Source organism: Silene latifolia, chromosome 7 (assembly GCF_048544455.1).
Source record: "Silene latifolia isolate original U9 population chromosome 7, ASM4854445v1, whole genome shotgun sequence".
Classification (NCBI taxonomy): Eukaryota; Viridiplantae; Streptophyta; class Magnoliopsida; order Caryophyllales; family Caryophyllaceae; genus Silene; species Silene latifolia.
In genome coordinates this window covers 113699484-113723744 of record NC_133532.1, presented here as the reverse complement: position 1 = coordinate 113723744, position 24261 = coordinate 113699484, and the positions used below count along the sequence as shown (strand labels likewise).

Genomic DNA, 24261 nt, shown 5'->3' with positions numbered 1-24261 from the left:
GGGTTTTAATAATTTAGTCTCGTGAGTCGTGACGTGTTTTGGCCCCAGTTTCAAACCGGTTAGGACCTGGGAACAGTCTACCATTTTCAAAGAACCGGAGACCAAAACTGGGTGACTGTCCGGTCCGATTTGCCGGTCCCGGTGAAAACTTGAACAGCCCTACATATGTGGACCATATATCACATAAACTAATTTAGCTTTATTTTCATTTCCATTGAAAATATAGCCATGTTACTTGGATCATTTGTAGGATACTCCTGAAATTTTCATTTTCATTTTTTTCATGGTCATCCTAAAATTTCTTATTCTTTTCCATAAAAGGTACTGTATGTATACATTTTTTCTGATCTTGTAAGTTTGGCATAAGTTGGGAGTCTCACTCTCAGAGAAATTTGAATGGTACCAAATTAGTCTCCTATTGATGCACTTCATGAAGAAATGATGTCAGCGTAAAGGATTCTTGGCTTCAACTTCCCCGTCTGCTCTGATGAATTTTTTCCGAATCAATTACTCGTATACATATTTATACACAACTCATTACAGCTGAAAATTGCTTCAATTTACAACCCTTCTCATTGAACAGAAAAGATGGCAATTAAAACTACTTGAAAAAAATCATCAAGTATCGGCACAACCTTCAGAAAGAGATCCTCCCCTTTTAAAGCACAGCTCTTCGAGTCCACGTGAATATAACTTTTCTACCCTTCACTTCCCTTGTCTTGTGAGGAGCACAAGTAAGCCAAAGCCTACCATGATTGCGATGTTTACTATCTGCATACGCGAAGGGTAAATTGGTTTTTTACATACCTCAGCCAATTTTATGTAACAATCTTGCCAGACAACAGTGACTAACTGACTAACAACAGACAAACCTGTCGAACTGGTCTTATATGAGGATTGTTGTCAGGTGACTTGGGTCTTTCACCAGGCCCTAATGGTCTCAATTCGACAGACCTCTCGTCATCTTCACCAGGCACAAAATCAGTATCTCTCAGCTGAAAGCCATGTAACCAAAGAATAACATTAGCAATGAAAGGCCTAAAGTGTAAGAGCCTGCTTATTCAGAAACTCATTTTTCAAGCGCTTGAATTTTGACAGGCTACATTCTACAAGATGACCAAATGTAATACTTTTAGTTGTACATCAAGATTAAATAAAGTTTTAGAAGTTCAACTCTAGTTTATCATATAGTGTGTTTGTGTTCTGAGAGAATTGATGCTAGTTCTTTTTTCTTTGGCACAAAGGGAACCTCAAGGGGTATTTTTAATGCAAACAGGTGTTGAACCTTGATCATGCTTAACCAACAATCAAAAACTTTACCCTAAGCTAACTGACATCGGCTTTGATGGTACTTGTTCTCAGCATATAACATTGTTCTCGACAAAATACGCATGATACAATTGCGAAGAAACCACCCATTTCCAGTTTTTGAGAATATAACGGAAGCAAACACTTGACTTAGGTTGCTTCTCAACTTCTAAGACTGACCTTTTCTTGCATGGTATCGTGACTGCAATTGGAAGAGCTGCCTTCAAGTAGAGCTATGAGAGGCCTATCATTACTTGGCACACACGAATGAATAATTTCTTCCACAAATATCCAACCACTAGAACTACCAGATGAGGAATACTTGTTTCCACAAGACAGTTTAGGTTTCACATTATATCCACGGAATTTCGGATGTTTGCTTCTCCAGGTCTTCTCTAAGACAGAAGAATCAAAAGAAGTAGAAATTTGATTTTTCATGAACAATTTATCAGTAAAATGTCGTGGTAATCCTTGAGAAATCGTCTTCCAAGAATAAGTACTCTGTTCACCATGCAACTTATTTGGTGATATTTTCTCCTTTACTATTTCCTCTTTAACAGGCACTTCTTGAGGTACATTCTTCTCATTAGACATGTGCTCAATAGTTTGGGATCTCAACTCCTTAGATTGCTCAGTTTTCTGAACTACTATCTCCTGACAGAGATCTACACTGTGCCCAACTTCCACTCTGTCTGCAACTATTTCCTCTGAAATAGGAGCAGGTAATGTATCGAAATCGGACATAAGAGGTTTTTGTGTCAGTGTCATAGGAATCATCTTTTTTGGCACTTTCAAAGGAGTATCTCTCGAGGTAGTACTACATATCTCCTGAAAAGAATTGACAAAATCCCCAATTTCCCCTTTTTCTTTAACCATTTGTTTTGAAGCGGGAGCACTCATAAATTCTATATTAGGCAAAACTGGTTTGGCACTTGTAGAAACCTTCCTTGGCGATCTCAAATGAATATCTGTTGTAACTTCCTCGTTTTCTATAGCTTTTTTCTCTGAAATAGGAGCAGGTTTAGCTCCTAATTTGGACAAGACTGGTTTAGCACTCATAGGAACTGTCTTCTTTGGCGCTTTCAAAGGAATATCTGTCGTGGTGATACTACTTAGTTGAGTTGTTTCCCTTGTTTTACTAGTAGCAGGCGGTGCTTCCTGCTTGTGAAGAACAATATTATGGTATCTTGCTCTTAAGGCCTATGCACGAAAAGAATCTACAATACTATTTGTATAATTCTTAAAAGCAAGAAATAGATACCTTCACAGGACTACTTTCAAAAGCACGTATCATGTTCCTTACTTTCATAGGTGTTTTATCCAACTGATTCCGCTGTTCTCCATCTTGGTCTTGAATTTCTTTCTTCACGCGTTGATAACCGGGAAGCTTATCTAGTGCCCCAGTTGATTTAGAAGTTGAGAATGCCTGTTTAAGGAGTAACTATAAGAAAAACATATGATTATGTCACGTTTGCACCACAACAAAAATATTACCAACAAAGGTTCACGCCTGTGGTGGATGACAGGCTAAAAGGGTCCGATATACTCAGCCTTAACCATTTGTCGGAAACACATGATGCTGTTTCCAAATGGTTCATAATAAAATTGCGTTCACAATCACATTGGTCAACTATTGATTCACAATATAAGTATAGTTTATTTAGGTTTTATAATATTAGATCCAAAAGCCAAATAAAACTGTCTTTTAACTCCAATGGAATGAAATATGTGACAAAGCATTCTACAGCGAAAAAAATACATACGAATGAAACCAAAAACCAGTATTACTTGCTTGTTTTGACCACGACGGACTTGGAAGGGAACTATCGCACTGGAACTTGGAGGAAACTTAGGTTGTCCGCCAGCAGGATTCATTTTTCCGTCCTGAACTTGCTGGGAGATCTTCAACAAATCTCCACGAAAGGGAACTATCGCATTGGAACTAGAAGGAAACTTAGGTTGTCTGCCAGCAGGATTCATGTTCCCGTCCTGAATGCGCTGGGAGGTCTTCAACAAATCTCCACGAGGTGCAGAACTGAGTTTAGTACCAGATCAATTGCAAAACACAGAACTTATATCAAGCAGTTCAATCTTCATACTCGAAAATTGAAATTTAACATTATTGGATTCCTGTTAAATTTAAAATGAGGAGCATAAAGGATGCAGACCTACCACCAGAAGATACAGCTAGATCTGAGCTGCTGCGACTCCTTTTCAGATGATCCTCCTGTTTCTTCCGCGCTGCAGATTCTCTCTGCACACCCACACATGTTAAATTAATTGCTCAGCAATTTTCAGCTAATTTTTAAAATTTTAATAGAAACATCATCCTAAATTCCTAATGCCCGAAATATTGGTTTCACCAGATGTGAAAGGGGCTGGATCTATGGGCCATTGCCCATGAAAACACATAGAAATCGATTCTTGATAATTCACTATGAAAACCCGCTTTCAGAATTGCTCAGGTGACCAAGTGCTTCCTCATACTTATATCACAAGCGCAAACCGTTTAATGAGTCATTTTGCTTTATTCTATAGCATTCTAAAGTCAAAGATTCCATTGGAAATGGAAAAACTAATTCAAAAATATGAGTGTGTTATGCATACATAGTGACAAACTTTTTCTACAGAATACACACTATCAAGCAACTCTCCTTTTACACTTCATATAGACCAAAGTTCAGAAACTAATAAAGCATACATTACCATGCTACGAATCCTTTTCTGTTCTTCTTCGGTAAGAATGAAATGAAGTCTCATACGCACATGTCCACCACCTTGAAAAGGAAATATATCATCCCATGTACCTTTCTCAACAATTGACCTACTCTCTACACCTGCAACGCAACTACACTTCCATAATTCATTTAGACTACCATTACGGCATTACCAGTAACTTCCTAATCTTAACTTCAAATTCAAACTGGACAGGAATGACAAACCTGTATGAGCAATTTCATTCCCTTCAGAATCATGTATTGTCACACTTAAATTATCTCGCAGAGAGGCTAGTGCGCTGTTAGATTCATAAGAGCATGAAAACGCATTATCAAAAATACCAACAAGAGACGATGGTGAAAATTCAATATTTAGTAGCAGAATATTACAATGAAGAATCACCCTTCTCTTGTATATTGTAGGATTGCTTTCCCATAGAAACTGCATTGGTACATTTTTATGACGAGTTAGACACAAAGAAGATAGAGAGAGACAGAATACACTGAAACATACTAAAAATATCCTCGTAGTACCCTTGATACCCATTGATGAGGATTGTTGTAGACTTGGAAGATCCACCAACTCTAATACTGGAAAGAAAAAAAATTGGCAGAAAGTCATAAATCACTTCTGGACTGTATAGCTTGAAAGAGAATGACGAAATACGTCGAAATATTGAAAGAAGCACTTACTTGAAACCTGTATAGTTCCTGGCATTGAAGAGGAATGAATATGCTCTTCAGGATGTAGAAAGTTTATGACAATTAGTTTGCGTCACAAAACTCTGATGCGCATATTCAGCTTTTTAGTTGTTAGAGATTCAGGATTTTTGCCAAAAAAAAATATTATAGAAATCAAGATAATATGGTTCTGCAGATTGGATGTGGATGGACAGAAAAGAAGGCATCTAAGGGAAAGGGTCCCGCCTTGCATTCAATATGTTGAAATAAAATGACCTCAAATATCAATTAAGACAAATGTTGTATTTGTCTCTATCATGACACCCCTGTTTTCTGAAGGACTTGCAGTTGTGAGAGAAAAATCTTGCACTTTTGAGCCACCAACTTTACAATAAAGAGTCAAGGGACCGTGAACTTGAAACAATTTGCTTGTTCAAGTTACTATACTAATATATTCCCATTAAATAGTATCATCTGAATGATTTTTGGCACACAGCCCCTACTGCCTGATATGCAACATCTGAAATCAAAGCATTTTTCGAGATTCGAGGACAACGAGAACCCTTAACAAGATTAATTTGGAAACAACATATGTTGTATTTTTTGTATTACAAATATTACAAGAATGCAACTAATACAAAGGCACTAAAACAGAAATGAAACAATACAAAAGACCTCATGCTACATACAGGTGCTTTTAATAGGAAAGGCTGCGTCCCCTTACCCAGCCACATGTCAAATAAGGATGATGTTTAATAAGGAGGACCTACAAGGAGAGGAAAAGGAACCTTAACCCCAGTGTGAATGTGTATCAAACCTAATCTACAATCGGAAGTTAGGCATAAAACACATGATCTAACACCTCATGCTACTCGGAGTTCAAAGGTTGACATTGCAAAGTTTAATTTGATGGTATTGTCAAGGCTTGAAGTTGGGCCGCAGAACTCCATCACGACGTATGTATAAATGTTTTGAAGGTTATTGTCCTCACATTTTTAGGCGATAGTAACTGTACGACAACCAAATCAGGCCGCAACAACCTATTCTGTAATCCGTGATCAACATTAAAACCAATAAATAATAACATGGTATTGAAATCTCAGTTTAAACAATTAAGAAATGTCTTTCAAGTCTAAGAAAGGCCGCAGATAGCATACCCATAACAAAATTTTACTTGTGAGGTAAAGTCATTAACATAAGCATAACCCCTCATAGATACAAAAATAACAACGGATACGAAAAAGTACACTTGTTAAAATCAATTAACAGGTCAAACTCCAAAACTTTCCATTTCAAAATTCCACTAATCACGACGACAGTGGTATGTAATAAGAAGAAGATGCAAAGGACATTCGGTACAGATTGCTCATCAATTTATTTAGTTGATGATAATAAACATTCACAGAGGACTTATGAATGGTAATTCTACTCACTAATATTTTTCTTGACTTCTAAAGATTGTAAAATTCAACCTTCTATCTCCCCTAGGAGTGTTGGCTCATAGTGGCTGAATGACAAATCGGTTCATGTATAGGCTAACAGAATTATGACTAGGAACTTCGCTTGTACCTATTGAATGTTCGATAAGTAAGGAGAAAGTTACTTGGAGTTCACTATTTCTCTATTAGGTGCTGACATTATGTCCGTGCTTTGTGTTTGCCACATCTTCCTGCTTCGCATTAACCCCATCTCTCTTCTTTGAGTTTGCCTTCTCTTTTGCTTTTCCCTCGTCTCTCTCTTTTGCTTTGGCCATTACGTAACCTGCAAAATAAAAGTAATGTAAGGTCATTTTCTCAGAGGAACATGGGAAAATGATGGGATTAGATCGATGTACAGAGTATATTAAATTGTATCACAATTGTGTAAGGTTATGTAATACTATATGAACAAAGATTGTATCATAACTAAGGTTATGCAATGCTATTTGAGAACACTAAGTCACTAACTGAAGAAGTTTCACACTTCCAAAGCAGCTCTGCAGCAGAAACTAGCACTTCTGATTATAATCAATTCTCATAGTTTCTAAAGTCATGTAACCTATCTGGAAACCTCAATTCAACTATTATAGCATAATCTGCAGAAGTTAATTACGTGCACCAACAATTTCAGCAAGATCCAGACCCAATCATAGTATTGTAACCTTCATAGTATTACAAAACAAGTCTCTAATTCACAATCTGTGTTACTAAAGTCACGAGCCAGGCTTCAGCAGGTTTCCTTTCCGAAAGAACAACTTATGAATTACTCCATACCATGAAAATTAAATATCAAAGAGTATCAATCACTCTTATATGAGAAGGTTTTATCACATGTGAAAGTGTGAGAACCAACCCATTTCCAGCACAAGTAAATGACGAATACATAAGTATTGAGGTTGGCCTCATTTTGTGAGATCGTCTTATACAAAACTTGCCTAAATTATTTACAAGTTTACAAGCAAAATACCAGCTATTCAGTGGCGGATTTGGGGGCTGTTGGAAAATGAAAATCTCGCAATTTATCTTACGGCATTACTTGTTCCCCCTGGCTGGAATTTTTCACCCACACCCCCCCCCCAACCGAAAATCCTCACTCCACTACTGCAGCTATTGTTAATCAATGGTTGCATATGAACAACAGATAATTCCATTTTCCTCATCGGAAATCCTGTATTGGTTTTCAATAACTACGAATTCCTAAAGAATTAAACCATAATCGTCATTAATCGTCAAATACGAACCCTAATCAAACAACACAAATAACGACGAAATCAAGGAACCCTAACGCTAAATATCCACAATGTCGATCTATCGAAAGTAAAAAATAGCTGAAAATCATATCAAAATCACATAAATTCAACTTAATTACAACGAATAACAAACAGAAACCGAAATTAAACGATAAAACCCGAAATATGAGAGAAAAAAGTACCAGAAATAGCGACATTGGCAAGAACAAGAAAGGGGAAGCCGATTTTACAGGCACGAACGAAGATCTGATTGGGAAGTTGAACCGTTGCTGAAGAAGGAACTACATTATTAGTGTTTGTGTTTGTAATCTTTAAGCTTTTAAATGTTAATTTCTCCCAAATTGATGCCATTAATTGTTCAATTGTTTCTGCAATTTTCCAGAAATGTTTGATTTTTGTTGATGATTGCGATTTTTTTTATCGAGGGTTTTGGCGCCCAATTTTTCTTGAAGAACAAGATACGGGATTGATCTGAACAGCATACGGCCATACGGGTGAAAAAATATTGGGTCTTGGACGAGACCCGGTAAACGGGTTAATTGAGTCGGGTTTGGGTTATTCTGGTTTGCAAGAATTCGGGTTGGCCCGGGTTATTTCGTGCTTATTTCATTTTCGAGTTAACAATTATCAAGTTATTTATGAATAATAATAAGTTTGAAACAATAAACATTGAGGTCGGGTTATAGTATTATACTGAGTCGAGTCTTAAGTGGGTCATTCAGGTCGGGTCATTTCCCAGGTCTAGTCTGGATTCGTTGTGTTTGGATACTCAATCTAGACATCAGATTAGGTTCGAATATCAATAATCGAGAAAAGTCATAATATTGTCTAAAATATTTAGACATGGGTTCGAAATCGAACATGCATTTGGATACTAAGGCTCCGTTTGGCACGACACTTCAGGTAGCTTATTTGACCAAAATTTCAGCTACCTGATTTTTTTGCAAGTGTTTGGCAAATAGCTTATTTGGTCAAATAAGGTATCTAAAATGAAATGCTACCTCAGGTAGCATTTGAGAAATCAGGTACCTGAAATGACTTATTTTCCATTTTGTACCCATTTATTCTATAATATTAAATAATTTTCATATCCTTTTACGTCATTTTACCAAAATCAGTTACCTTTTCAGCTAGTTTGCCAAACACATTTTTATATAATCAGTTACCTTATCAGTTCTTAATTTTTTCACTACCTTATCGATTAGCTTTTCAGTTTGATTAGCTTTTATTTTTTCCACCACCTTTTCGTGTTTTTCTTTTTCGAGTAGTTTTGCCAAACAAAGCCTAAGGCCTTGTTTTTTCCGATTGAAAAAAGTTGAACTGAACATAACTAAACGGATTTGAAATTTGAATAGAAATGTAACTTAACGGAAATTGAATCTTGAACTACAAAATCCACATCATCAAAGTAAATGACATAAAAACAACATAACTCTTTTATAACTAGTACGGATTTTACTCAATTATGGACAATATTTTCAATTGTACCCTCGGCATTTTTAACCCCCACATCTCAATAACCCCTTTTTCCCTTTCAATCTGAAGAAAATAAAATTGAAAGTGTGAGAATGAATAGCACAAGGAGTTGATTAATGACAGCCAATCAAAGGATAGCACACGAATTGTTGAGCTGTCCATATAGTTAGATTAGTGTAACTAACTTTGTATATAAACAACAAACACACTTTTTGTAAATAATGATCATTTCAACTAATCAATAACATCTCTCTTTATTTACTTCTCTCTCTACAAATATCTGATCATCGTCTACCTCAAGCTCTCAAGCTCTCATCAATGGCTTCCCAAATTCACATGGTATCAGAGCAGGTTAATCATGTCTCTTGACCCGCTTTGTTCTTCTTCATAATCTAGTCCAAATCACGATTAAAATCGTTCTTTTGCTCATTTTCATTAGAATTTCAGCGCAATTTCGATTATTTTTGTTAGAATTCTTCACATATTCAAGAAAATCACAAAATAAGTCAATTTCTTATTCAAATCCAGAAATGCCTATTTCTGAGTCTGTCGATCAATCGCCTTATCGTAATCCTTACGATAAGCCGTTGTTTCTCTCTCAATCTGATCATCCTTCAATGACGCTCGTCAATTCACTTTTTAATGGAAAAGACTTCATCAATTGGACTCGAGGAGTTATTCTTGCTCTCGGATCGAAAAATAAGGAAGGTTTTATCAATGGCGACATTACTGAACCTGAGGTTACATCTGACAAGCACAAAGCATGGAAGCGTTGTGATTATATGATCAGGTGTTGGATTCTCAGCTCCATGACTCCAGAAGTTAATGGTGGATTTCTCTCTGCGAAGTCCGCGAAGCAGTTATGAAATGATATTCAGGAGAGGTATGGTCAGTCTAACGCGCCTTTGTTGTTTCAATTGAAGAAGGAGTTGCGTAATCTAGGTCAAGATAGTGATTCTGTTGTTGAATACTACAACAAGTTGAAGCGTCGTTGGGATGAGATAGAGGAGGTTGAAGGAATACCTGAATGTACATTTGGAAAGTGCACCTGCAACATTCTAAAGAAGATTGTTGATGCTGCATCTCGAGAGAAAGTCTGGATGTTTCTTATGGGATTAAATGACACATTTGAGACATTAAAGACAAACATTCTGTCAATGGATCCTCTTCCTACTGTTAATAAGGTCTATTCCTTTGTTCAACAAGTAGAGAGTCAGAAGTCTATCTCTATCCTGAATCAACCTGCACAAGATGCTAGTGCTCTTGCTGCTAACAGACCTGAATTTAATCAAGGAAATTGGAATGTGTGGAGGAGAGATGGAAAGAAACCTAAATTTGAGGAGCGTTGGTGTTCTCACTGTAAGAAGAAGGGTCGCACAGTTGGAACTTGCTAGGATCTCAATGAAGACCAGAAGATCAGTTACATGAATAGGAATGGAGGATTACCAGGAGGAAATTCAAAACCTGGTTCTGGAGGAATGTCTAAGTACAAGAAACAGAAGTCTTACAATAATTTTTCTGCTGCAAATAATGTTGAGGTTCAAGAAGATACGCCATTTGAGTTAGATAACAAGCAGACTCAATTCACTAACTTGGAGCAAGGATCTTCTTCTTATCATCCTGGCAAGATTGACAAAGACCTGGTTAATGCAGTCTGTAATCAAGTTCTGAATGCTATGCAGGCCAGGTTCAGTGGATCTGTTGATTACTCCAATGTCAATTTTGCAGGTAAACTTCTTGCTTCCAATGCTGTAAGTTTTCCTAAATTAGGAAATAATGTCATTGAGTGGATACTGGACTCAGGGGCCTCTGATCATATGTCTTCTCAAAAGCATTTATTCACTGATGTTAGAAGGTTAGAAACACCTGTCATGGTTGGGCTTCCTGATGGGTCTACTAAGTTGGTCTATTTTGTAGGCAACATCAAAATAAGTCCTACACTTACACTATCTGAAGTATTATTCATTCCAGATTTCAAACACAATTTACTTTCTGTAGGAAAGTTGATTTCCCATAATGGTTTAATCATTAAGTTTGATATCAATACCTGTGTGATACAGGACCATGAAGACCACATCTTGATTCTTGGCTGTAGGGCACAAAGATGGAGGTCTTTACAAGTTACAGCACAAGTCTTTCTAGTCTGTGCAGAGTACTTCATCATGTAGTTGGAGTTCTAATAAGCATTCTCCTGTCTGCACTCATAATCATTCGGGTCATACCTGTTTTGTCAATAGCATAAGTAATAAAGCACTATCTTCTGAGTCTCATTGCATGCTTTGTCATAGTGAAGATAGGTGTAAAGCACATAGTGCTGTTGAGCTCATGCATGCACGATTAGGTCACACCTCAGCTGTAAAAATAAGACATATTACTGGAATCAAGAATTCTGATTTGGAGACTTGTTCTTGTGATGTGTGTATTATGGCAAAACTTCATAAATTGTCTTTTGAGAGAGATTATACCAGGTCTCATGTGATATTTGGGCTTATTCACATCGACTTATGGGGGCCATATAATGTTGCTTCAATCACTGGAGCTCGTTACTTCTTAACAATAGTAGATGATCATTCTAGAGTTACATGAACATTTTTCTTACAAGATAAGACACAGGTTCATAAAACTATAGAAGCTTTCTTCAATCAAGTTCACACACAGTTTGGGAAAGCCATCAAGTTAGTGAGAAGTTATAATGGAACTGAAGTGATACAAAGTCATTGCTTAGATTTGTTTGCTGCTATAGAAGTTTTGCATCAAAAGAGTGCACCGGGGGTTCCTCAGCAGAATGGCCGAGTTTAAAGAAAGCATAGACACCTAGTTGAAACGGCTAGGGCTATGATGCTCTATGCTAATTTACCTAAGAGGTTTTGGGGTGAGTGTTTGCTGGCAGCTACACATGTGATCAATAGGCTGCCTACTTCTGTTCTCACATGGAAGACTCCATATGAGTTGTTGCTAAGGAGTGCACCAGCTTATGAGCATCTTAAGATCAGTGGTTGTCAATGTTTTGCTCTAATTCCTAAGAGCAAAAGAGATAAATTCCAACCCAAAGGCAGAAGTTGTCTCTTCATAGGAAACCCTCATGGTCAGAAAGCTTACAAATTGTTTGATTTGGAAAATCAAAAGATTCTTATCAGTAGAGATGTGGAGTTTCAAGAGCATATTTTCCCATATAAGTCAAAGCATCAAACTCAAACTCCTTCATCACATATTCGGAATAATCCACATTTCTCTTTTCTTAATACAGAGGAAGGTATAATTTGTCCAACCACAAATAGTATTCCAACTAATACTACACATACTACTACAAATATTTCACCTAATACTACTAATCCTTCTCTTGATGATACTACAAATCCTTCTTCACCTACTGGCACAACATAAATTCCCACAGCAAATCCCCTGCCTCATGTTAGGCAATCTCAGAGGATGAGAAGTATACCATCCATACTTAAGGACTTTGAATGTCCAACTCTGAAGTCTTCTGCTAGTGCTGCTGTTGTCGTTGATAGAAGCTTTTCCATTCATAATCAAGGGTCTTACCCTTCTCATTTGGTGAAATCCATCAATCATGTGATGACAGTGGTTGAACCCACCTCATATAAGCATGCTAAACAAGATCCTCTTTGGGTAGCTGCTATGTCCAAGGAAATTGAAGCCCTATAAATAAATGAAACCTGGGTAGTGACTGATTTACCAGTAGGTCATAAATCCATAGGTTCCAAGTGGGTATATAAGATCAAGTTCAATCCTGATGGTACAGTTGAACGATATAAGGCTAGGTTAGTTGTAATACTCGCCCTTTTAGAGACCCTTTGACCAGCGTTGACCGACCTTGGGAGCGGGAATAGTCTTAGAAGTGAGTGCCAAAACCATCTTGGGTGGCGTGTTACGGGTGGTACTCGATAGAGTAGAGGCTACTCGATCGAGTAGCTAGGTTACTCGATCGAGTAGGGGGCCACTCGATCGAGTATGTTGGGTACTCGATCGAGTACCGAGTTTTCAGCGAGGGTTTTATATCGCGTTTTGTTAAATCCGCAATTCATTTTCGCCACTTTCCTCCTATCCTTCAGTCACCTCTTTCCCTTCCCTTCACCACAAAACCTCCATGGAAGCCTTTTGAAGATCCTTGTGCCTTAGGAGAGCGTCACTTGAGTCGGGTAGCGGTCTTTTGCCGAGTTTCTCCCTATAGGTATGTCATAATCATCATCTGTGTCCTTGTTCTTTACAGTTAGGGTTTGCTTGTTAGTAATAGATAATTGTATTGTGGTTATGGGCTTTGCTTGGTCGCTGGATATGTTGTTTGTCGGCATGGATTGGTTGCAGTTGCATAAAGGTAGGTTCGCCTACTCAGTTTCTGTAGATGGTCCAGTGTGTCGGTCGTTGTGGTTGTATTGTGATTGCTTAGTATCGTAATTGTATTGTGACGGTTGTGATTGTGATTGTGGTTGTTGTCTATGGTTCTCGAGATGCGTTCTCGGCTGAGTGGAGTCACTTGCGGGAGTGGCTTCACGCTCTAGTTTCGCCCTTCGTGGAACCCGCCACGGAAGGGGATGTGCACATTAATGGACAAGGTTATCGCTCGATATGATGAGCGGGGCTTAGGTGGGAACGGCTGTGGTCCCCCACTGGCAGGGCTGGTCCAGTGGACAGTCAGTGACGGAGGTTGGTTGGATTATTGTGATTGTGTATGAGATTGATAGCGTGTATTGTGTTGTTAATTGTGGTTGCGGTTATCGTATCTTATCTCGGTACTGACCTTGTGTGGTTGTTTGTTTGTTATGTGTCTCCCGTGATCCCTTATGGTGAGCAGTCGGTCTTAGCAGGTGTTGATGTTGTTGATAGCTGGAGTCCGGGCAGGGATGAGTCTTCACGAGATATGATGGTCATAGCGAGTAGTCTTTGAGTTGTATCTTTTATATCGTTTGTTGGTTTAAATCACTTGTAATATAACATAATAGTTCTCTTATCGACATTTGATAATTACTATCCTCGGGCAACCGAGGTGGTAACTCCCTTATATGCTAAGGAAGGCCTAGTTAAGGCTCCTCTGAATATGGGGGTGTTACATTAGTAGCTAAGGGGTATAATCAAGTCAAAGGGAAAGATTATAAAGCCACTTTCTCTTCCGTGGCTAAGTTTTCCACTGTCAGAATTCTTTTAGTTGTTGCATCCATTCAACACTGGCCTATCCATCAATTGGATATCAATAATGCCTTCTTGCATGGGTATTTAGATTAGCTGGTGTATACGACTCCACCCGAGGGGTATTTAGGTGCTGCCAAAGGACAAGTATGTCACCTGAAAAAGTCTCTTTATGGATTAAAGCAGGCCTCCAGACAATGGAACCTTGCTTTGACCAAACTGTTGCTCTCCTTAGGTTTTATACAGTCAAAGCATGATTACTCTTTGTTCACCAGAGAATCACAAGGTTTGTTATCCATTGTCCTGGTATATGTTGATGATTTATTGTTGATTGGCACGGATGAGCATTTTTTGACGTTGCTCAAGCAGAAATTACATGCTGCTTTCACTATCAAGGATTTGGGTCCAATCCGTTATTTCTTGGTTCTGGAAGTAACCAGAAATTCAGAAGGCATAATGTTGAATCAACAGAAATATGTTCTGGATCTCTTGAAAGATGCAGGCATGGTGAATTGTAAGATAGCACCCTTTTCCTTTACCTAAGGGCTTGCAATTGAGTATTGACCAGGGAGCCTTATTACTTAATCCTGAGAGTTACAGGCGTATTATTGGGAAACTCTTGTACCTCAATCTTACAAGGCCTGATTTGTCCTATGCTACACAACATCTAAGTCAGTTCCTTAGCTCTCCCAGGGAGTCTCATATGCAGGCTGCTGTTCATGTTCTGCGTTATCTAAAGGGTACAGCAGGAGCTGCATTATTTTATCCTGCTACAAGTGATTTAGTGCTCAAAGGTTATTGTGATGCTGATTGGGGATCTTGCCAGACTTCTTGTAGATCACTCACAGGCCAGTGTGTACTTTTAGAGAATTCATTGATTTCTTGGAAGACGAAAAAACAGAAGACTGTATCAAAATCCTCTGCAGAGTCTGAATATCGGGCTATGTCGTACATTGCTAGTGAATTGACATGGTTACATGGTTTGCTATCTGATTTCAGAGTAAATGTTCCTCTGCCCATCCCTTTTTTCTGTGATAACAAGGCTGCCCTCCACATAGCTACAAATCCTGTGTTTCATGAAAGGACGAATCACATTAATATCGATTGTCATTACGTCCGGGACAAAATTTAAGAAGGTTTCATATCCACTGCGCATCTTCGAACCAACCTTCAACTAGCTGGTCTGTTAACCAAGCCATTGAGCCACACTCCACATATGTTTTTGGCTTCCAAGTTGGGAATGCATTTCCTGGTAAAGGATCCCAACTTGAAGGGGGGATGTGAGAATGAAGTAGCACAAGGAGTTGGTTAATGACAGCCAATCAAAGGATAGCACATGGATTGCTGAGCTGTCCATATAGTTAGATTAGTGTAACTAACTTTGTATATAAACAACAAACACACTTTCTGTAAATAATGATCATTTCAACTAATCAATAACATCTCTCTTTATTTACTTCTCTCTCTACAAATATCTGATCATCGTCTACCTCAAGCTCTCATCAATGGCTTCCCAAATTAGGTTTTCACAGAAAGCCACCACCTTCTTCCATTACTCCGCCATCAAACCCCTCCTACCCCCAATGTCTCCCGTCCCTGGCCATCGCCTCCCAATCCGGGCTTTAATTCTCAATTACCCATGAGAACTCCACCATCAACGACCACCAAATGCAATAAACACCGATAACGACGAACATCCCCGCCACCAACGCTCACCGACGACTCCACCCCTTTGTCGACAGCCTTCCGTTTCTGATTTGACAGTTATTTTTTACGAAATCATGAATCTTGTCGCAATTTCTAGTTTGAGTAATAATTAAATAATTGTACCCCATATATAATTCTTAATGTTAATTTTAAAAATTTATGTTCATTTGATTATAGTTGTTACAAGCTTCTAGATGCGATAGAGAATTATTCATGGCAGAGTGTTTGATGGACATTAATTAAATCAAAACATTAAAGTTCGCCTTGTTTTAGAAATTCATTTCTTTTGTTTGTTCATCATTGTTGTCAAGCATGTTGTGGTGTTCGACGGGACCTGGTGTAGGTCACCAAGATTTCATCAGTCGTAGGTCTTCGGGGTGATGTGGAGGTCTGGAATGGAAGATGGTTTTCATTTTAGACATGGATGGAAAAACAGTATTGTATAGCAAGGGCATTGTATCGAACAATTATGAAAATATGTCCATGATTGAGTAAAATTGGTAGAGCAACTACGTTCTCAAATATACCCTTGATAATGAAAACTCATGCTTTTGCACGGGTATCAAAACTAATTCTATAATTAATCGTCACGGTTTTCATTATCTTCTAATGCTTCTAAGAGATTCGATCATTCGAAGTATTAAACACATAATTAGGTTAAGATTTTCTCAAAAAAAAACATCAATTATACGAGAGAGCAACCAATTTACTTGCAAGTCAATGCCTGATTTCAAAAAATAACCTCCTCGATTTTTAAGCCTCCTTCGTAAAGGAGGAAGGCGCCGAGATATACTTCAAAGATTTAGTTTTAAATATTATTGATGCGTGCTTCATTTATAAAATTATCTTGCCATTTTGCACGCATTTCTATGCCATTTTGAGTAACGTAAGCTACTATTCTCCTTTGTTTCGGTCACTTTGGGTCGTATTATGTTTCATGCGGGTTAATGGCCCAAGAGAGTGAAGACTAAGCCAAATCCCGTCCTCGGAGTTGCATTCTGGATAATACTAAAGCTAAAGCTCGGAAACAATCATCTTAAAGTGCGTGAGGATGCAAGGAAATACATTATGCTGATGCTATACGTTGTTGATTACTCAGGAAATTCGATCGACTACTTCTTACAGTTGATCGACAGGTTGCAAGTTACGAATTCGTCGATCGACTATTCTAGCTGGTCGATCGACTGTTTTCGTATCTGGCGGAATTCTTAAGTTAGATATTTCGGCCCACTTTGTTTCTTGATGGATAATTTTAGACTTTTAGTGTCTAAGAATAAGTTGTGAATCATATTAGGTTATCTTTCATACACTGCTTAAACTCTCTTTTACGTTTCTTTGCTCTAAACTTTGGATCTAGAACTGGTAACCTTTCTCTTTCGGTAATTCAATTAACCTTTGTTCTTCAATTATTTCTTTCTCCGGTTTCTTTTACTCTTCCTTGTTCTTCTTTTATTTTATGTTTAATTGTTATTCTCATACTTTCATCATGCTTAATTTAATTATCGTTATTATTGTTAATTTCGTTAATTCAATTATGCGTAGCTAATTTCCATATGCTAGGATCTAGGGGAACCACGGTTATATGACGATTTCCTGTTAGGATATTAGAGCTTGCATATTTACTACGTTGAATTGTTAATCGTAGCATCTTAATTGCGGTTTAATTACTTAATTAAATGCGTATTATTAATTGACCATTTTGTTGAACCTTAACCTGGATCGAGAGATTGGAAAGGGTAGAGACTTGCTACGAACAATAGATTACCCTAATTAGAGCGGGATCAAATTAGAAGTATTCTAGGGTGAATAGTGGACCGAGAAGACCCGTTCATTACCCTTCAGACCGTATTTATGTTGACCTTAGACCTTACCTTTGCCCGTTGTAGACCGTAGTGAACCGACAGTCCTAACTTTCTCTCCTTATTTTTTTAGACTCAATTTCTTACGCCTTTTTCTCTCTCCTTTCATCACTTTAGTTTTAGTAATCAATCAACCCCCCCCCCCCAATTTGTTGCGTAGATAGACTTAGATTTAGCAAATAGAACACAATTGTCTACATGTGTATACGATCCCGACTTCCTTTACTGCATTAGTTTAGGCCAGTTAGTTTATCTTTGATAGGTTTGCGATTAGCCTATCAATTATTCTTTTATGGAAGAATTTTTTTTTAAAAATTAACCATTATATATAGGTTCGATTTGAGCTCACGTTAAAGCTCGGAAACTTGATAGCAATTAGCGAGCACATACATTTTTTACAAGCTCGAGCTCGAGTTTTTGTTCTTGAGCACAAGTCAAGCAAAGCTAAAGCACCCCTAATCAAAACACTTTCAACAAAAGTTTTAGAATGAGACTCACAAGTCAACATACTGTTTAGTTAAAATGATATACTCCTCCAATTGTCATGTCTAAGAGCATCCACATTGAAGAGGATTGACCATCCTCTTAGATGAAAGAGGGTGCTAAGAGGATGTCCTCTTCAATGTGGAACTACTATTAAACATCCTCTTTGAAGGAGGAAGAGGAAGTCTTCCTCTATTTTTAGAGGAAAGACAACATGCGCCTCGCGCCACTCTCTTCACTCACCTATAAAAATATTGCATTTGCACATTATTTTATTTGTTTTCCAATAGAAAAAATAATTAAAATATGAAAGAGGAACTAGAGAGGATCCTCTTTGATGTGGGAAAAAAAATAGAAGAAGAGAAGGAGGAGGATTGTGATAGTGGAAAATGTGTTGGATGGAATAGAATGTGATGTGTCAAAAAGATGGAGGGAGAAGGAAAAAATAAGAGAATTGTTTCATACTCTTCAATGTCCATGCTCTAAGTATTTCCCGCCATTAGATTGAAATTATTTTTTTCTTTTTTTACAGTCGATTAATTTTAAGATAAAACATCATCTCAATTCTCGAGTATCATTTATGAAATAAACCCGCTTTCAGCCTTTCCTAGTGACGTGACCCTAATATATCACAAAAATTAAAACGGCATGAGCTTGACGTTTGAATCTAATCCACTTATTTGCAATTGTGGATAAATTGTTCAAAGGTTTAATGCATTCAATCAATCTCTATCATGGTATCCTTATCCGGTAGAGAATAGTTTGAATCTAATTTGCTTATTTGCAATTGTGGATATAAGTTAAGGGTAATTCTTTCCATGGTCACTATATTTTAACCGCCCCGTTTAAAATATGAATTTGACTCTCTATATTCTTGCACGTATGACTCACATTTTAATTTTATTGAATCCAAAATTATACTCCATACACCTTAGGTTCCAATTCAATTATTTATTCACCTTTCTTTTGTTTTTAACGGAGCCATAAAGGTGATTCTGATTTTGACGTGATTCAAACCCATATCATGAATTCATGAGTACCACTTTCACAACTTTACCGACTAAATTAGTTGACATCTACAATTACGATTACATGGACAATGTCATTAATAAGGTGTTGATGATCAAACTAAATAATAGCATTAGGTGAGGAACACAATAAAGCTCAACTAATCGTAGTGACTTATTAACATAAGTAGGAGGTATTGTTCAATCACAATCAATTTAGTTAATGAAGCTTGGTGTGGTGCATACCCAATAGTCGGTCTAGTGGGTCACTAAGCCCTAATAAAAGTCTTCGCCTGCCTTCTATCTTTTTGTTACCATGTCTAAACTCCCAGTTGTTGGATCTTTTCCTGATTAAGATTTCTTATCTAATCAAGCGCGGATATACTTCAATCATCGCAAATTCCATTATATTGTTAAATCGTCGTATAAGTTTTTAAATATATAGCGATCATTTTTGGATAAATAGTGATCACATGTATATAGATGACTTATAATTTAGAGTGACATATATAGTGGAGGCCGGGATCTTAGTTATGTCGGAAGGGAGCCTGGCTCCTTAATCATTTAAGTTTATATATATTTCAGTGAATAAATGATTACTCGACTCTCCTCGTTTCAGTGGTTGAGCATGGGTATTCACGTGTTAGATTAATTGTTTATATCTTGGTCTCCTTAAGTTTTATTTCAAGATCTGCCACTAAACGTATGAATGTTTTAATGGTTCATGGAGTAAACAGAAAGAATACATAACTATATTATACGGTACAATAATTAAGGTCTCACTCACAACTAAATGATTGAATTGGTGGCTAACCTATTAAGAGTTAAAGACCCATATCTGTTTTGTAATGCTTGTACTCTACAAACTCTACAAGTCTACTTGCCTTATACCGTTACGGAAGACAATATTACGTGCAATGGAAGTCATGCTATTCCATTTTAGGTTGCAAACTTGCTTCCTTACGCTGAGTTTTTTTTGTTACTGTTTATAGTCTTTACGTAACAAACATATTCTTTACAAAAAAGATCATTTTTATTGAACTAAACTCTCTAGTCAACACCTAATTATGATTTAAAAATTTGCAAATTTATTGAGTGATCACCCTTAAATAATCTGTTTTAACATAGTAGGAACGTAGACTAAACTTACGTCGAATAGATTGGATTGGATTGGATTGGTGAGAAAATCAGACCGCATAAAGTTTAGAATCGTTGAGAAAATAAATAAATTTATTAATTTGGTTTTGAATGTTCCAGTTTAAGATCCGAGAGTGTATAAGCGACACTTTTATTTGTAGATACTAAACTTGTGACCCCTGATATGATTAACCTGAATGAACTCGTATATATCTTACTACTATATAGGAAATTACATCATAGACTGACACGAACAAAGGCCTGGCTATGGTCCAACAACCTATAGTGTACCATAATGCATTTATGCATGTTTGGTCATATTCAAGAATGGAAAATTAAAGGGAAGACTTGATTGTATTTGTATATGTGCATTATTATTACTAATTGTAGAAAAAATTAATTAAGTTAAAAACAAAAATAATGAAGCACTAAATGATAGAGATAATTAGGAATAAAAGGAGAGGAAGCAAGCAATACTAATTTGCCCCACATTGTAGGACCAAAATTAATTGATTCGTATGCAGTTGGAATGTTTGATCCATTTAAATGGAAGATGTAGGCTTTCTTAGCTTCATAAGTCACGAATGTAACAACTTGTGTTTACATGATAACGTGCTTGTCTTATCCACTAGAAACTTATTTTTTGATAGTAAGGCACCAAATTGATCACAATGCAATTTTCATGAATCTTTGGGGTCGTTTGGTTGCATGTAGGAAGTTGCATTGCCTAGGAAGTGATAAATCACATGATTTTAGAATTCATGTGAATTAGGAAAAGTTGTTTGGTTACAGACAGGAAATGCGATTCGTATGGCACGAAAGATTCTCACTTACCAGGGGACCCTGGGTAAGCAACTTCCTCCATTATGGAGGAATTAGAGTTCCAAGGTAATTGTATTTCATGTGAATTGGGGTAACCAAACAAGTTACCCATTTTGCAATTCACATGAATTGGAATTCCTGTGTTATTTAATGGGTAACCAAACAACCCCTTTATTTATTATACTCCACTTCTTATGATTGTTGGTGTGCTTTGACCTGGCAATCGGGTCATTAAATTTGGTTTTATATTGTATTAAATTGGGTTAGTTTTAACAGCTAGTCTTGCTTGTGACGGGTTAATTACGTCACAAGTTTGTGACCTCTCACAAAAAGGGAGAGAGGACAAGGTGGGACACCCCCTATGTGCTTCCCACTCATCTCTCAATGAGCATTTTGTTAGAGGAAACGGTATCCGTTACAAGCTTGTGATGGATATCGCCGTCTTCAATGAAAATTTGTGTAGTTTTAATCAGATAGACCTAAAATAGTTTTATGGAAATAAGAAAATTAATAGTAGATTGCAATTTTTGGTGAACCAAACAACATTAACCAAATATGGATTTAGAACCTCATGTAAATATTATCAAACTCCATTCAATTTCATTCCGCCTATTGAACCATCCGACTCAAAAATAGAAATTCTTCAATTGGGGTATAGCAAAAAAAACTTTTAACACAATATAAGGGGGTGTTTGGTTGGAGCTTTTGGAATGGATTGGAATGGATTCAGGTCATTCCAATGTTTGGTTGGAGCATTTTGGAATGGAGTTAAATACCTGATGGATTCTAACTCCATTCCAACCCCTTGGAATCCCATACCCATCTATCTCCCCAAGTTTCCAACTCCATTCCACCCAACACATTATTATTCCCATACCCGGATTGAACCAAACAACTTTAAACATGTATGGGGTTCTAACTCCATACCCCCTTGGAGTTGGAATCCATTCCATTCCATACCTAATGTTTGAACCAAACACCCCCTAAAATTCTTTCATTGTACTTACTCTTTGACGTTCTTCCGATTTGGTGACTTGGAATTTTGCAATTGTAGGAAAATGAAGTGCAAGAAAGAAGGCAACTTTCATTAGCCAATCGAAAAACAGTTGATGTTGTGCCTTGTTGGTTGGGGCCCCGATGATCAATTTAGCTGACTAGCCAACCTCATCTAGTCATCAATCACCAACTTCACTTTGTATTTTCTACTCACATTTCTTATCATTTATGTAAGCATTTCATTAAAATTCTATCCACAAACTATTTTGCAAATAAAACTTAAGGAGCATAACCCATTTCTTAGTCTAACACATTATCTTCACTTTTTTTTTCTTTTTTTTTTTTTTTTTTTTTAAATAATTGGAATATATATTTTCTTTGGTTAAGGCTTTGATTATTAGACATTTAAACCAACCACTTGAGCTCAAAAGTAGATAAAATTCTCCATAGTATAGATATTTTATGAAACAATTTATTAAAATCACCTTTTTATCAACGGATTAAATAAAAATAAAAATTCATATGTTTTAGTTTCAAATTCACTCTCAACTAATAATCAGTTGCGATTCTTGCCAAGTTGCTTACTTAGGAACTACTCCCTCCATTCAACTCCACTTTACATATTTGCTTTATTACGTTTGCCAACGCGACTTTTACGCGGTAAATATCTTTAGCTACGTATTTGTAAAAATTATAAAAGTTAGATATTTTAAATGTACTCTTAAAGACGAATCAAATAAGATCCTACATGAATATATTTTAACTTATGTATCGAGAGAAAATTGAAGTTAAATGTCCGCTTGTGAATAGTGTGTAAATGAGAAATATGTAAAGTAGAGTTGAATGGAGGGAGTAGATTAGATACCGTCGAATTAATAGTCAGCTACTAAGTACTTTTAGCAATCGAGATCATGCTCCCCTGCTTAATTTTAAGCTGAACTTCATCCATATTATTTCAATTCATTTTATTCCAGTTCAATTCTACTTATTCATATTTAAATTAACTCTTTGTTCAGCTTCATGCAGTAAAGCTCAGCACCATTCAACTTAGTTCAGCTCAGCTTAACTCCTTTCAATATAATTTAGACCAGTTTAATTCAAATCCTAGTTTTAGTCGATAAATTATTTCAACAATATATTGTTATTTGTATACAAATTTCACATGTTTCCCCTCCGGCCACTTTCTTGTCTTTAGTTTAAACTATTCAGGAGTGTTTCATTATATTGAGCATTTTACAATGGTCCATGTCTCCATGAACCTTATAATTTTTTTGTCAAACCAACTTATATATTAAAAGAATTAGTCTTGCTGAAGACGGGTCGGAACAAGTGACGGATAATGCCACTCACAAAACGGATAGGGGGGACAAGGTGGAGGCACCCCCATGTGCTTCCCTCTCTCCTCTATTTGGGTCATTTGTGAAGGAAAATGGTATCCGTCACTCCAAAGTGACGTCACAAATGAGATTTTGTGATATTAAAAAAGGATCACTTTATAAAGGGTTGAGTTTATAAAATCCCAACTTCTATTGTTGCTGATTCTTTTTCAAGTGCAAACAACCATAGTTTTAGTTGTTTAGTTGTTCATGGTTTTATGACCAAAACAAAAGTTAGAAGGGTTTTACACATGATTGTTGTCAAAGCCATTGACATGAGAGTGATGAGACTCGATCCAAAGTGTTTTGTGGTTTTAAAAATGAAATAGCATGATTAATAAAATCCATCTATACATAATAGAGATGACGATATGGTAACTCGGGTGATAAAGGTCGGGATTATATGTTGTATATTGATCATATCGAGTTCGGCCTTTATATGTTCAATAGCGGGTTCAAGTTTTTGTTTTTTTTTTTTTTTTTTTTTGACAACAATAAACACTTCATATTAAAACACGCAAACAAAATACAACGAAGTTTAGCCAGAACAGAAAGAGAGAGTTCCGCACAGCAATTGGTACTGGCAAAGTGTTTGCCAGAACGGAAGATAATTTTCGACATGTAACACAGAAGTTAACCTGGCTATAATTTGCCTGTCGAGCATAACGCATAGCCAGAATAAGTGCTCTTGCAGAAGCAATGAATGACGATCCCGTACGGACAGTGATAGAAAATGGAGAGCCCAAAATAGAGTCCAAAAAGGAGCAAGTGAAACATTGTGAAGCGCGGACACGTTGAGTAGAGACGAAAATCCAGACC

The 24261-nt window shown here is 36.9% G+C and overlaps 2 protein-coding genes and 1 long non-coding RNA gene across 9 annotated transcripts; 1 reads left to right on the top strand and 2 right to left on the bottom strand.

Annotated features, from left to right (window-relative positions):
- Positions 1-544: 544 nt before the first annotated feature.
- Positions 545-5059, bottom strand: LOC141592575 (uncharacterized). Of its 7 annotated transcripts, none has more exons than XM_074413309.1 (11): positions 4719-5059; positions 4560-4616; positions 4416-4467; positions 4251-4324; positions 4015-4145; positions 3481-3562; positions 3097-3326; positions 2570-2734; positions 1489-2466; positions 873-995; positions 545-771 (listed from the first exon to the last, which is right to left on the bottom strand). In XM_074413309.1, exons 1-11 carry the CDS (start codon positions 4741-4743, stop codon positions 706-708), a joined length of 1983 nt encoding a protein of 660 aa, XP_074269410.1. In that variant the 5' UTR covers positions 4744-5059; the 3' UTR covers positions 545-705. The 7 variants fall into 7 exon arrangements, with proteins under 7 accessions (XP_074269410.1, XP_074269408.1, XP_074269411.1 ...); XM_074413307.1 differs by having other exon boundaries at positions 3097-3343; positions 3477-3562; positions 4719-4979; XM_074413310.1 differs by having other exon boundaries at positions 2570-2749; positions 3097-3343; positions 3477-3562; positions 4015-4156; positions 4719-4935.
- A 776-nt stretch (positions 5060-5835) lies between these two features.
- On the bottom strand, positions 5836-7908 carry LOC141592576 (uncharacterized). The gene is made up of 2 exons (XR_012521178.1): positions 7617-7908; positions 5836-6467 (listed from the first exon to the last, which is right to left on the bottom strand). It is a non-coding gene; the product is annotated as an uncharacterized LOC141592576 (long non-coding RNA).
- Positions 7909-9440: 1532 nt separating this feature from the next.
- LOC141590551 (uncharacterized) lies at positions 9441-10304 on the top strand. The gene is made up of 2 exons (XM_074411131.1): positions 9441-9650; positions 9789-10304. The coding sequence occupies exons 1-2, from the start codon at positions 9441-9443 to the stop codon at positions 10302-10304; spliced, it is 726 nt and encodes a 241-aa protein (XP_074267232.1).
- Positions 10305-24261: the final 13957 nt, after the last annotated feature.

Excerpts from the sequence above, each read along its gene's own strand:
- LOC141592575 (XM_074413306.1), bottom strand. The coding sequence starts at position 4,743 with ATGCCAGGAACTATACAGGTTTCAA. Across the intron at positions 4,468-4,559 it reads CTCATCAATGGGTATCAAGG|TTTCTATGGGAAAGCAATCC; the intron begins GTACTACGAGGA and ends GTACCAATGCAG. Across the intron at positions 4,325-4,415 it reads GAGAAGGGTGATTCTTCATT|CGCACTAGCCTCTCTGCGAG; the intron begins GTAATATTCTGC and ends TGAATCTAACAG.
- LOC141590551 (XM_074411131.1), top strand. The coding sequence starts at position 9,441 with ATGCCTATTTCTGAGTCTGTCGATCAATCGCCTTATCGTAATCCTTAC. Across the intron at positions 9,651-9,788 it reads GCGACATTACTGAACCTGAG|GAGAGGTATGGTCAGTCTAA; the intron begins GTTACATCTGAC and ends AATGATATTCAG.